The 14,998-nt window shown below is 30.8% G+C and overlaps 1 protein-coding gene across 1 annotated transcript in view; it reads left to right on the top strand.

Annotated features, from left to right (window-relative positions):
- Positions 1-14,998, top strand: part of Wdr62 (WD repeat domain 62) — a 163,438-nt gene that overhangs the window by 101,766 nt on the left and 46,674 nt on the right. The window contains exon 4 of the mRNA XM_067351996.1: positions 6,354-6,576. Coding sequence (XP_067208097.1) covers positions 6,354-6,576 — 223 coding nt within the window. The remainder of the gene's footprint in view (positions 1-6,353; positions 6,577-14,998) is intronic.

Here is a 14,998-nt window from a genome sequence, read left to right on the forward strand (position 1 = left end):
ATAAAAGTATTAAAGTAAGATTTCCGAAAATTGAATGTTTTACAAGATATTTTGTATTTTAATGCGTATTTTTCAAATTATCCAGCCGTCCCGGAACTTTTGACACACGCTGTATAATCAATAAAGTATCTTATTGTATCCAATTTTGCGAAAAAAGTTATTCATTACTTACAGTTGCCAAAAAGCACGCAAATATTCTTAACAATTTTAACTATCTTATTTCTAACTTGTATGTACGATTTGCTTCTATTATATCATGCATGCACGCACACCAAACGCATTCCTTTGCGTGACTCTCCATTCCTTTCTTTCCTACTCTCTCTCTCCTTCCCTTTCTCCCTTTTTTTCCTTTTTTCTCAATTTTTCTCTCTTCCCCTTCTTTCTTCTTTCTTTCTTGTCACTCTCTCTTCCAATTTCCCCCCTTTTTCCTTCTTTTGCCTCCTTCCTTTTTCTCTTTTTTCTTCCCACTATTTACCCCTCTCTCCCCCCCTCCTTTCCTCCTTTTTTTCTTCCCTCTTCCTTTTTCTTTTCTTTCAGAAGCGGAAAATTTGATTTTTTTGAGAAATGATTGTTTATCAATTTTATGTTATTTATATTCTCTGCTGTTGTTAATCAAAGATTGACCAAATTAAAGGGAAGAATATGCTAATTTTAATCATGTTTAAAAACACATATAATATAGTAAGGCTCCATATGATAACAATCAAGAAATATAATAGAAGAGCATTAAGAGCCGTCGCAGGATGTTAGTGCTAAATTTTTAATATTTCTTAAAGAAATTAATAAATTAGTCCACAAGAGACAGTTAAATTGTACACCGATCTCAGATCGAGATACCTAAAGTGTACGAAATTTTAAATACATTGTTCGAGAACATTCCCCCGGCAAGCGGAAGACCCGGGTTCAATTCCCGGCTTAGCCACTCGCGCCCTGATATTTTTTCTCTCTCTTCCTTTCTTTCCAATAATTCCTATATGTACATTAAGTTTCTCGATATATGAGAACAATATATTTAAAATTTCGTACACTTTAGGTATCTCGATCTGAGATCGGTGTACAATTAACTGTCTCTTGTGGACTAATTTATTAATTTCTTTAAGAAAATTAAAAATTTAGCACTAACATCCTGCGACGGCTCTTAATGCTCTTCTATTATATTTCTTAATCATCTTTATTATATTTATATATGCAGGTTGTCCCTATGATTTGCGACTCAAATACTATAAATCTTATATTATTTAACACAATTCTCAGTCGAACTTCTTGATTTCTCACGTAAACATTTGCGTGTCGTTTTCTGTGGATTCTGCGGCAAATGAGAGCGCATCTCACACGGCAGCGGTCGGAATATTTTACATTTGCACGATTGAAACAGAACGAGGTAACAGAACGGGTACACGATGGCCTCCGGTCACTATGTTATGAAATAGATAGCAATTACATACAATCGTTGTATGATTAATGCACTGGATCGTAATTACAATGTATTTCCTCGAAAAGAGCAGTGTTCGTAAAAAATTGTTCTTTAAAATTTTTTCTATTGTACATTTATCTTCTTCTTTCCCCCTCCACCCCTCTTTATATATACAATTTATATTCGATACACAATACTGACACGACTTTAATTCTTCGCACGCCGGCTATGTTTTAAAGCGGAAAATTTAATTTTTTTTTAGAAATTATTGTTTATTAATTTTATATTATTTAGATTCTCTGCTGTTGTTAATCTAAGATTGACAAAATTAAAGGGAAGAGTATGCTAATTTTAGTAATCTTTATTATATTTATATATACAGGTTGTCCCTGTAATGTGCGAATCAAATATGTACTATAGCGTGAAAGTGTTCAACAAGAAATAAAGTTTTTTGCAACTTTTCAATCCAAGCAATAGTTTTTAAAATATAATGATTTTAAACTGGCGAATCAAACTGTGTAATTAAGCAGTCATTTGTTTTTTGATGAATTGCGTGCATGACAATATTAATGACCAATTAACCATACAGCTTGATTGGTCAATTTTAAACTTTTATATTTCAAAAACTGCTACTTTGATTGAAAAATTATACAGAATTTTTTATTTTATTTTTTGGAAACTGTTATGCTATAGTATTTTAATTTGCGATTTACGGGAATCCTGTATTTAATAAAAGATCAAATAATTTTTTGTTGCAATCAACGTTTTTTTTTATTTTTTTTTGTTTTTTTTTTTTTTTTTTTTTTTTTTTTTTTTTTTTTTTTTTTTTTTTTTTTTTTTTTACAATGGAGTATGATACCATCTAATCTGACATATCAACAGAGAATTTATTGTCATTATAATTAAATATGACTTTCGACTTACTGCAATCTTATTCTTTTTTTGTAATGGTAACAGTTTTAGTAGAACGTTTTGTGGCTGACGAATACAGTAAGTAACATTGAAAGCTATCCACTTGGGTACTCCTATCACTTTCCAAGCTGTTTCCTTCTACCTACTTAAGGTTTTCTCCTATTCTCGTAAGTTAGATCGGTAGATAGAGAGGGAGACGCCCAGCGGGAATATGTTGCTGATCGTGAGAATAGAAAAAGAATAGAAGTAGGTAGAAGAAGATGACACTTGGAAAGTAGTGGAGGTATCCGAGTGGATAACTTTTAATGCTCCTAACTGTACATCACACTTATCTTTACATTTTAGCAATGTACAATAATTTTACTCTTATTCTTTTTGCAATTAGTTCTTGCTGTAACTTTTTTCAAATTATTTTTTCGAAACGTCGCAATAGCTTGCTCGAATTGTTTTAACGAAATGTATATCTCTATCAATTAATTTTTCCGCTAAATCAATTCTGGAGTACCTGGTGTCAGCACATAAAGTGTGTTCTTTTCCAAATATGTTTTTACAAAACGACATAATAATATTTAAAGGTGTTGTTTCTTCCACATTTATTTTTTATGCAATATATAATATAATACATCAAATTAATAAATGTACTTAAACGAGGAACATAATTTAAGAGATTTGGGCTGTGCGAAGGATAGTCTAATATTTATCGTTCTTCGGCATCCAATTTTATCAAATATCTTATCTTAAAAAGAGCATAGAATATTTTCATTGTTATCTCTTTTTCGCGATGCTGATTGGTTATTTCGATGCGTGTGTGCATTACTTCGTGCTATCGAGCAGTTATCATTAGTATCGAAAGTTGCATATTTTAACAGTTTATATCTTGAGAAGGTTAATAGTTTATTACGTTTAAAAGAAAAACTAAACGACGTAGGTTCTTTTGCTTAAACAGTTTCATTAATTTTTACACATGATTTATACGGCTTGCGATTAGTGCAGGTATTTTTTATGTTTTATAGAAAATACTTAAAGTATCTTCTTTGATACATTTCAGAATTCTTTGTTTAAATCCTTTCTGGACTCTATCAAAGACGCAACTCTACTGGTTTAACATAAATGCTCACTTGAAATGCGGTTTAATTATTTATGCCCGAATTATTCTACACTATACATTTACATAACAACCTAATCACAAATTTAACTAATTTTTATACGTGAATAACAGGACTTGTGTTAAATGCGAACGCTGTATAGTGCTGTTAATTGCAAGGATAATGATGGTATAATAATATTGTATAAGTAATGGTATTATTATATAATATTATTTTTATAAAAGATATAATTATAATATATATTTTTTGTAATTAAAAGAATAAATGGCGCGCATAGCGTGCACTTGTGTGTAGTCTAGTAAAAATAAATAGCACACTTTGTTTATACCTTCGAATACTTTGGTTACTCGAGAAAGTTTCGGAATAAAATAAAAAAACGTAAATAGAAAAGTAGTTAAATATGGTAGAAAAATTAGCGATTTCTGAAACTTTTTACCGGTTCTTTAAAACCTATGTTGTTGCCATTTATACTTCAATCCGAGAATTTTTCGAACAAGCCACATAATATATATTAATTTTTTACTCATTTTTTTTATTTTTTATTTTTTTTCATAAATTTATTTTCTGGACATTCCATAGACAGATGTAAACATTGAGATCAGAACTGTTGGGTGATGGTCGCTGTCATTCATCATTTGTCAATTGATTTGAAAAAGATTTTAATGATTCGTTACGACAGCGCGACACATTGCGAGGCTCTTAACTCCGGACGTGTCGTGCCGTGCCTCTTCTCACGGCTGAAAATAAATTAACCGGAAACCGGTGTATGCATGTACACGAACGATTGTAAAACGATTGATAGAATTTAACTGTGTTATGTAATTAATGTAATAAAAAAAAATACTTTGTTTACTTTGCGCACTATCGTTTATTTGCAACACCAAAAAATTATAATCATAATTATTAATTTTTATCACGATAATTCCTATCACTTTTATAATTTTAGTAAACAGGAATGTATAATTATAAGATAATTTATAAAATTATATCTTTGCGCAATAATTACGTATCTTTGTATCGTAATTTCGATAAACAAAAATATATGGTACTTTTTCAGATAGAAGGCAAAATCCATATTTAATCTACCGGATCTTTCGTGGAATATCTGGCATAAATTGTTGTGGGTGTAATTAATAAATAAGATATAGATGAATAAGTACAACATGATATATTTCCTTACTTCATACATAGAAAAGATTTTGCTACTGCAGATTTGTGCGAGAAAAGTCCGCCTGTATCGCGAAAAGAACGACGTTCCCATAATTTACTTAGAAAATTCGCTTAGAATGCACTTCAATAAAACACATCCTGACTTTCTAAATAATAAGATAACTTTTTTTACAAGTGATACCTGTATTTGAATGTAAGAACGCTTACCCTTTATTATATTTACTTATTTCTTTTTTTATTCTCTTCTTATTTTTATCATCAGATTAGATATCTGTTATAAACCGATGCTGAGTTTTGTCTAGTATAATGCTGAACTACGATGACAGGCTGCGATAGCATTCGAGAAAAAGTGCTATCTAATCACTTCGCAATACCATAAATTACCGAAAAGAATTATCTACGCAAACAGCGTAAGCACATTTTGCTTTTAATGAGTTTGACAAATTAAGAATGTATAGATGATATGTTAAAATATGTATAGATCATAAGTTAAAACATTGACAAATCATAATAATTTCATGAATTTTATATTATTCTATTGTTTCCGAATACACAAAATCTGGGTATAATTTCTAATTACAAAATTATTTTATTTTTACATGTATATCAGTTCTTATAGAAAATAGTTCTATCAATATCTGATTACTCGGGTGATACCCGATTACCCGGTTCTAAATGATAATACTAATAGCAAATCATGTATTGCAATACCTTTCGACAAATTTAACAAAGAAAAAATACGTCAATTAGATCATATTTTTTGCACTTTTATAACAAATATTCGTGCAAAACTTTATTCGGTTTTCTTAACAGGTTTAAAAATTATGTATCTAAAACTGCAACAAAATGTCATTCTATTACATAACTAATTCTATTCTAACATGTTTTATTTTCTTTTTAGGTTTAAAATTTATTTTTGTTATCGATAATTGATTAGGAAAAGAAATATTGGCACATTACTGTAATATATTATTATTTTTTCGGTAAAAACATTAAAATCCACGTTAGTTTGTAGTGTTTTGTAACTTTTTACATAATTTATATCTATATTTATTTGATACTTTTATATAAAATAAAAAATAATTTTATTTTATAATGAATAGTTTTTAAATATGAATTATTTTTATCTATAATATTATTACAACCAATACATCTTTAAAGTTTGTGAATTCTTAAGAATTAAGCGGCGATGATGAAAAACGAGGATCTTAATTCGTCCTTACTTATAATTAAACTTATTTGGAATTAGTAATTAAGTGGTTAATGCCCGCAAACTAATAAGGTTGCAATTGATAAATCAGCACGCTTGCACGCATTGAACTCTAATCGATTTTTAGATATAAACTCAATATTACTGCAAAAAACGATTTTGCTGTTTAACGTAAAGTTAAACTTATATATATGACGTTCTCGAAATAGAGATGAGTTCAGGAAGCGATATTTCAGTTCAAGATATGAGAAAAAGCCTTAACAACATCATAGGGTCAAAAATACATTGTTTTAAAACCTAAAGAATTTATAGTAAAAATAAGACTGCAACTTTGATAACAACGCATTTCCGATCCGACGTGTATTGTGATCTTTTACCTTGTCTCGAAATTACCTTCCGAGCTAACAACCTCTATTTCAGAGTCTGTATTTATCATGGATTGTATTAGAGATTTGATTAACACTTTATTTCCTTAATAGGACAAGTAAAGTGATATCTACCGGTTTCGAATTTTATACATGGTATCGTTCTTTGCTTGCAGTTGCACTGTCGTCTTGTTCAATCCACGAAGGAACAGCCAGGCGCACGTGTTGAATGCCTGTCGCAAAACCGTGACTTCTCTGGCGCTCGCCGGGGATGGCAAGCTGTTGGCCACCGGCGAATGCGGTCACATGCCAAACGTCCGTGTCTGGGACATCTCCGACCCGCACAATGCCGTGCAGATCGCGGAATTTCCCGGGCACAAATACGGCATTAACTGTGTGGTGAGTTATTTTTCGCGAGTGTGATTTTTCAAGTCATTGTTTTCCGGCGATCGCCTAAAATGATATACTGTAAATGAAAATATATAGAACAAAAATTTTTAGAAATAAAATTCTGAAATCAAAAATTTAGAAAAAAAATTTTTCAATAAAATTTTTTTCCACAATAATGTTGAACTTAAAGTAAAATAATCAATTTGTAACGAAACGGCTGCGGGATCATTCATCCCTTCTTCTAATTAATAACATATTTTTAGTAATTTGATAATTTTACCTAACTTTATTTTTAAAAAATACTTGTCTCTGTTTTTTCTGAATACTAGCGATGGCCGAGAAGTTTTAAGAACAGTTTACAAGCATTTCACAAACATTCAGGTTCATTATCCACATTATCTGAGAATTTCTGCTGAAGAGAATTTTAAACATGATAATTCCTTAAAGATCGAAAGCATATTACTGTTACAAAGAAAAAACTTTTTGCGCAAAAATAACGTTGTGGCTCACATTAATTTTTAAACGTTTGCTTCAATAAAATAATTATTTTTTAACCAACACGTGTGGTAGTAAATTTTTTCTAGCTGAGTTATGCATAACACGCTATATGTAGGGCAATAATTTGCTATAAATTCAAAAATAATTTTTTCTATATAATTACCAAATAAAATTCGGGCTAATGAGTTTCTCTTCATTTAAATGTGATTTATAGAATTATTGATTATTGATTTATATATTTAATATTGTAATATATACAATAATGATTTTTATAATCGTTAATCGTTAAAAAGCATAAAATTTAAATTGTTCAATTTAAACTGTATGACATTTTAGACCTGTATATGATCTATACCAGTGCTCGGAATTAGTCTGAACATTTCAGCCGATTTCCGTGGTATACGCCTCTTTTCCTCTCCTTACCGCGCGCGCCGCAGCCGCTAGGGCCAGCGCCGCCGAGCGTTAGGAGCGACACTATCTGATTGTGAGTGGGTTCTTCTCCCTATTTATTAAAATTAAAAAAAATGTATTAAAATTTATTAAAAATAAATTTTTTAATTTTAAATTTATTAAGTGGAAATATTTCAATAGATTTTGACGTCACCCATGAGATACTAATGCTGACGCGTTTTTTTTTTAAGTGGTTTCCCCCGTAGACCTATTCCACTAAAGATAAAAATAAATTCTTAATTTAAAAAAAAATATATATAAAAGAGATTTTCTTAATTAGATTTTCTTGGCCTTTTATGAGAATGAACAATTGATGCAATAATGTAGATAAAAACCACTTTTTGAAAAACGTGTCAGTATTAGTACCTCATGGGTGACATAGAAATCTATTAAAATATTTCCACTTAATAAATTTAAAAATAAAAAATTTATTTTTAATAAATTTTAATACATTTTTTTAAATTTTAATAAATAGGGAGAAGAACCCACTCATAATCAGATAGTGTCGCTCCTAACGCTCGGCGGCGCTGGCCCTAGCGGCTGCGGCGCGCGCGGTAAGAAGAGGAAAGGAGGCGTATACCACGGAAATCGGCTGAAATGTTCAGACTAATTCCGAGCACTGATCTATACAGATAAAATAGCATATTCAATACTTGAAACACAGAAAATAATATTGATTTCACACAGACTGCACTTTAATTTGATATAATTTTACATAAACTATGAAATATTTCGTAAACTATTCAATTTTTGGTCATCCTATCTTTATACCTTTTTACGACGAATATTGCGAGGAATCGATTTATATAAAAAAATTAGGATGGTTCCATTTTTAAAAAAATGAAGATGACCTTTAAATCTCGAAGCACCTTTACTCAAGGTCAAACTAATATCCCTATCTTTTTTCCTTCTCCAAACTGTACAACTTTTATTTGAAACATTTTTTACCAAAGCGTCATGTTTTCGAGTTATTACAGTGTGAAAGTTAAAGTGGGACACCCTGTATAAAATTTGGTGATAGAAAAATTGAAATTGAATGTGAAAGATTAATGCGAGCCAATGCAAAATAAAAGTTTGAAAAAACTATTATAAACAATTTTTTTTAATATTTTTTTTTTTTAAAGAAATGAAAAAAACATTAAATACATTTAAAATTGTATGCAACAAATAAAAATTTAAAAACTAAAAACTATTGAAAAATTTACTATTGAAAAATAGATTTAAATTTCAAGCAATTCAAATAATCTTTAATTCTCGTAGAAATAGCAATGTGTTATTTTATCTTGTCACATTATTTTAAATTAGTCTTTCATAACAAAATCTCTTATTGAAATATCCTATTAAAATAAATTTTACTTTATAAGCTTTAACCTAAAAACTTTTTGCACATTTTCCTAAAAAGGAATTGGTAAGGAAGTGACTATAAATGCTTTCGTCGTAACACGAGCATAACGTAATAGAATCTTTTATAATGCAAAAAAAAGGATGATTTCACGTGAGATAAATTGCGCATTAGCGCGTAAGCAAAAATGCATCTATTTCTAGTTCGTTATTGATAATGTTGTAAAAAATGCAACTGCGGGCCGTCACTGCGTATTAGTGCGGATTATATCTCTACTCGGCGCTTTCCATACGCTTTTCTACGCCTAACTCGAATGGGAACGAGTACATTTAAGGTCAAGTCGAGATTTCAAGAACCGCTTGAGCCGTAGTTGAGCAACTGAATTCTGCGACAAAACGCAGTGCGCTGTTATGCTAAGATTTGCTTACAGCATGCCTAAAACGTTTAAAAGAAAAAAAATCAAAATTTTCTAGGTTTTCTCATTTAATCTTAGCTTTAGAAATCCCGCCTTTTCAATATCAACATTTTAAAATAAAATTTAAACGAAATAAAGGTTCTTTTCAAAATGTATACTCTTAAATCTTTTCAAAATCTCTCATACTTAAATATTGGAAAAAAGTTTTCCGTCTCTTGATCTTTCAAGCTTTTCTTCAAGCAAAGTAGATATTTTACACGCAAATTTATTCTCTACTTTAAAAGAAGCATATTATTTATTTGTGAGACCTCTTTTCCGCGTTGTTAATTGATCGATTCGCGTTACTTCGTATCATCGAGTGGTTGTCATGCAATGTTTTTGTTTATTATTGATTGGTTGCTATTGAGACAATTGCATTTGACATTACTTTGACAGCTTGTATCTTTGTTATTATACAAAAATCAGAAGTGTTTTAAAGAAAGTAAAAGTTTAAATTATTATACAGAAAAAAATGGCGTAGCACGCGCTCGAGTAGCCTAATTTAGAATAAACTTATTATGTGATAAAAATTAAGGATGAAGTTCCGAAAAGCCCACACCTCCGATTTGCTTCAAACTACGTTTTTTATTATATATTTGCACGCTGATTGCGAATATGACCATGCCGATTGGCGACAAGGTCATTTTTAAAGTCAAAACTCAAAAAAACTCAAAAATTATCGTTTTTTAAAACATTATTTTGATAAATATTGATGGAACAAAAAAATGTTTCAAATAAAAGTTGTAGCTCTTAAAAAAATACATTATTTATGTCGTATGCATATTTTGCATACAACCAATATTTTTCGAAAAAAATGAGATAATAGGAAAGACACTCCCCTTGCACTATGCACTGGGTCCCCCCCCCCCCCCCCCGGAAGGAGAGCATCCACGCATATACTGTACAACGCGAAGCGAGGTTTCACATGAGTTTGCAACTTTCCACGCAAAGCGAGGTTTCAACCCAAACCTATGTGTATAGTTTTATGATGGTGGAGTCCTCACAGGAGGAGGGAACATGCTGCATAGTGCGGGGGGAGTGTCTTTCGTATTATCTCATTTTTCTTGAAAAATATTGGTTCTATGCAAAAAATGCATGAGACATAAATGATGTATTTTTTCAAGAGCTACAACTCTTATTTGAAACATTTCTTTGTTACATCAATATTTATCAAAATAATGTTAAAAAAAAACGATAAATTTTTATTATTTTTTTCGAAAAATATTGGTTCTATGCAAAAAATGCATAGAACATAAATGAAGTATTTTTTCAAGAGCTACAACTTTTATTTAAAACATCAATATTATCTTTGTTACATCAGTATTTAACAAGATAATGTTAAAAGAAGCGATAATTTTTTAGTTTTTTCAAGTAGGTCTAACTTTGAAAATGACCTTGTCGCCAATCGGCATGGTCATATTCGTAATCAGCGCGCAAAAATACAATAAAATAAAATAAAATAAAATAAAAATACAATAAAATACAAATAAAAAGCGTAATTTAGAGCAAATCGGAGGTGTGGGCTTTTCGGAACTTTATCCAAAATTAAATTTATTTTTATTATGTATTGTGTGTTTATTATAAGATGTTTTCTGTTTCTTTGTTATATTTGTAAAATAATTATTAAAAATTACTCAAATTTCAAATACCAAATTGGAAAAAGCACTTAAATAAATAAAAAAGTAAAAAATTAATCTCATTACAAAATAAGAAAAATCTTTAAAGAAACATTTTCAAGAATATAATTAAATAAACTGTAAGAATTTCCAGGTGAATAAAAATTCCCAATTTACAAAAGTTTCTCGAATTTTAGATTTTCCAGATTTTCTCAAGCAATAAACATTCTGCTTTTAATCTTCGTTTAAATTTTTTCCAATTTATTTTTTAAATTAATTAATTAAAAGTTAATTAGCTAAAACACAAATTTCTTATTCTGGATGTCTTTGCGTTTTAGGGATTTGTTTCATATATTGGATTCACGTGTATCGTGATGCGTCTCGATTACAAGGCATACCGAATCATTTTCAGTGAATACTCAACGGTATTTGTGCTGATTTGTGCAGTAAACCGCAACTCAATCATAAAAAGCATACTTCAGAAAAAAGATATAATTTGTGCTAGTCCTGCACTTTTCGAATTTTGAATTTTTTATTAATTGTGCTATTTTTGTACTGATTTGTGCCATAAACTGCAACTCAATCATATAAAGCAGAACTCGGAATTAGTAGCACATTTCGGGCCGATTCCCGATTTGACGCCTCCTATTTCCCCACTATCGTCCGGCCGCTGGCGACCGAGCCACCGATAGTTGTGGCTCAGGAGCGTTTTATATTAGAAATAGGCTGGGTTGTTTAGGCATCTCTCAGGAAATCGTAACATTTTTTTCGCTACATAAATAATGTTTATTTTTATTAATAATTAAATATACATAAACAAACTATACAGGGTGTCTTATTTTAAAAACCCCACGTGAATAACTTTTCAGAGAGACATTTTCAAGAAAAATGATTTAGACCAAAGTTGTTAGGTTTGGAGGGGGACATCCGATGATGACATTGGTTTAACCTAGGGTGTACATGCCAAGATCATATGGAGGTCAACTTTGTTTTTTTAAATAGAACACCCTATTTTTGATTCCAAAATTTAATAGCTGGTGTCAAGAGCTTTTCAAAACACTATAATGAAGTTATTTTTCATTAAGTACTTTTCGAGTTATGAGGCTTGTAAATTACAGTATTTTGACATAAAATATAAAATATCTTGTAAAACATTCAGTTTTTGAGAATGTTACTATAATACTTTAATGCACAAAATAATGAGACAAATGAATTGGTATAAAAAAACACATTGGTTTTAAAAAAAAGTATGCAGTTGCATGTTGCAAATTACATATTTTTTCTTGAAAGCAACTATGTGTTTTCTTTATATCAATTGATTCGTCTCATTATTTTGTGCATAAAAGTATTAAGGTAAGATTCCCGAAAATTGAATGTTTTACAAGATATTTTGTATTTTTTGTCAAAATGCTGTAACTTTCAAGCCTCATAACTCGAAAAGTACTGAATGAAAAATAACCATTATAATGTTTTGAAAAGCTCTTGACGCCAGCTATTAGATTTTGGAATCAAAAATAGGGTGTTCTATTTAAAAAAACAAAGTTGACCTCCATATGATCTTGGCATGTACACCCTAGGTTAAACCAATGTCATCATCGGATGTCCTCCTCCAAACCCAACAACTTTGGTCTAAATCATTTTTCTTGAAAATGTCTCTCTAAAAAGTTATTCACGTGGAGTTTTTTAAATGGGACACCCTGTATATTGTTCTATAATATATTATCAATTATTTTATTCTTACCTTTATTATGAATGGAAGCAAACACTGCAAATTGGAACTTTTTGGCACTTTGACAATTTCCGAAATTAAGTTGAGTGGGGTGGACTTCCGAAAAGTTATCACCTTTGATTTGGCTGATATTCAGCCTAAATATTAATTTTATTTAGTAAATAATATTCCCAAGTGGATTTTTGACGCAAATGTCCCCTCCGCACCTAGCCCCCCTCAAAGGTAAAACTGTTTTTGTTAATTATTTCAGAAAGTATTCATTGTACGGAAAAAGTTGTCAAACAAAAAATGAAGTTCATAAAAAGCTCTACAAATAAGGTCCTATACATATTTTACCTAACTCCAATATTTTAGTCGTTATTATCAAAAAACTTGTAAAAGCTCCCATAGGAGGGGCGGCACCCACTGCATCCACGCATACACTTTACAACGCGAAGCGAGGTTCCACATGGGTTTACGACTTTCTACACAAAGCGAGATTCAATCCAAACCCTATGTGTATAGTTGTATGATGGTGGAGCCCCCCGCAGGAGGGCGGAACACACTGCCTCCACGCATACACTTTCTACGCAAAGCGAGGTTCCACATGGGTTTACAAATTTCTACGCAAAGCGAGACCCTATGTGTATAGTTTTTTGATGGTGGAGCCCCCCGCAGGGTGACGGAACACACTGCCTCCAGATTTTTGATAATAATGGCTAAAATATTGAAGTTAGGTAAAATATGTATAAGACCTTATTTGTAGAGCATTTTATGAGCTTCATTTTTTGTTTGACAACTTTTTCCGTACAATAAATACTTTCTGAAATAATTAAGAAAAACAGTTTTACCTTTGAGGGGGGCTAGAGAGCGGAGAAGGCATTTGCGCCAAAAATCCATTTGGGAATATTATTTACTAGATAAAATAAGTATTTAGGCTGAAAATCAGCCAAATCGGAGGTGATAGCTTTTTGGAAGTTTATCCGTTGAGTGCCTTGAATCTAGATACAGTTATTTAGCACAAAACACGTCTTGTTTTTGTTGAACTCTTTTCACAAAGAGTTCCTTTACTATCAATTGCTACACAATTGTACACAAAATGATTACTTGCTAAATTCTCGTGTTTGAGTGTAACGGAGTTAGGTTATGTTAAGTACGAACACTACGAGAATAAAAGTGAAGATGGCTGACTCAATGAGTATAATGATACGTGCTCGCGCATGTTATTAAGAAATACAGAATGTTAAATAAGTGATATGTATCAAGAATACATACGCCATATTATCATTTAAGAGAAATGTTATAAGTTATATGCATAATTATAGAAATATTACTTCGTTCTCTAAATGTGCTCTTGGAGTTATATAACAGATACATATTGGTTTGCTGGGTATATATTATGTATTAATGAAAATAAACATTATTTATGCAGCGAAGAAAATGTTACGATTTCCTGAGAGATGCCTAAACAACCCAGCCTATTTCTAATATACCAACGCTTCTGAGCCAGAGCTATCGGCGGCTCGGTCGCCAGTGGCCGGGCGGTAGTGGGGGAACAGGAGGCGTCGTCTCGGGAATCGGCCCAAAATGTGCAACTAATTCCGAGCTCTGATATAAAGCATACTTAAAAAAAAAAAATTTTTTTTTAAAACAAAAAAAAACAAAAAGGAAGCAAATTACTGCTACGTTCACGTCCACGTTGGTTCTGGGTCACACCAAATGCGGCTTCTATAAAATTAATATAAGACAATTCATGTCATGATCAAAGATAAATGCAAAAGAAATTAATATTTCGAATTTCTATCACACAAAAATCAATAATGATGACGATTTTGTTATAAAGAAAAGTTGTGCTCGTTTAGCACAATTCGGCACAACAAATTTTTCACCTTCTCCCCTTTTGGATGGTTGTTGATCAACTCTCGCGCTTATCAATACTTTTTTTGTTTGTTTCTTCTTTATAATAATTATTACAATCACTACAAAGCGAGCTAGAATATAGCACAATCTACAAAAATTCGATAAACGTGTTATACAATAAAATAATTTATATATTATTATTTTCTTCATGTTTAGGAATTTTTTTTAGCTAAACGGAAAAAGATATCAAGATCTTTCCAACGGCACAACATGGCACAAATTTATACTAATTTGCCCAAAAAAAATGGATTTGATCGCGAAAAAGTGCGGGGCTAATAAAAATTTAATTTTTCAAATTTTTTTTTATATGATTTTAATTATTAATTTTGCATTTGCGGCACAAATTGGTACAAACGTAGTACAATACAGCACAATTAATAAAAAATTTGAAAAGTTGCGGGGCTAGAGCAAATTTTATTTCTGAAGTATGCTTTACGTGATTG

This window comes from Linepithema humile, chromosome 3 (genome assembly GCF_040581485.1).
Source record: "Linepithema humile isolate Giens D197 chromosome 3, Lhum_UNIL_v1.0, whole genome shotgun sequence".
Classification (NCBI taxonomy): Eukaryota; Metazoa; Arthropoda; class Insecta; order Hymenoptera; family Formicidae; genus Linepithema; species Linepithema humile.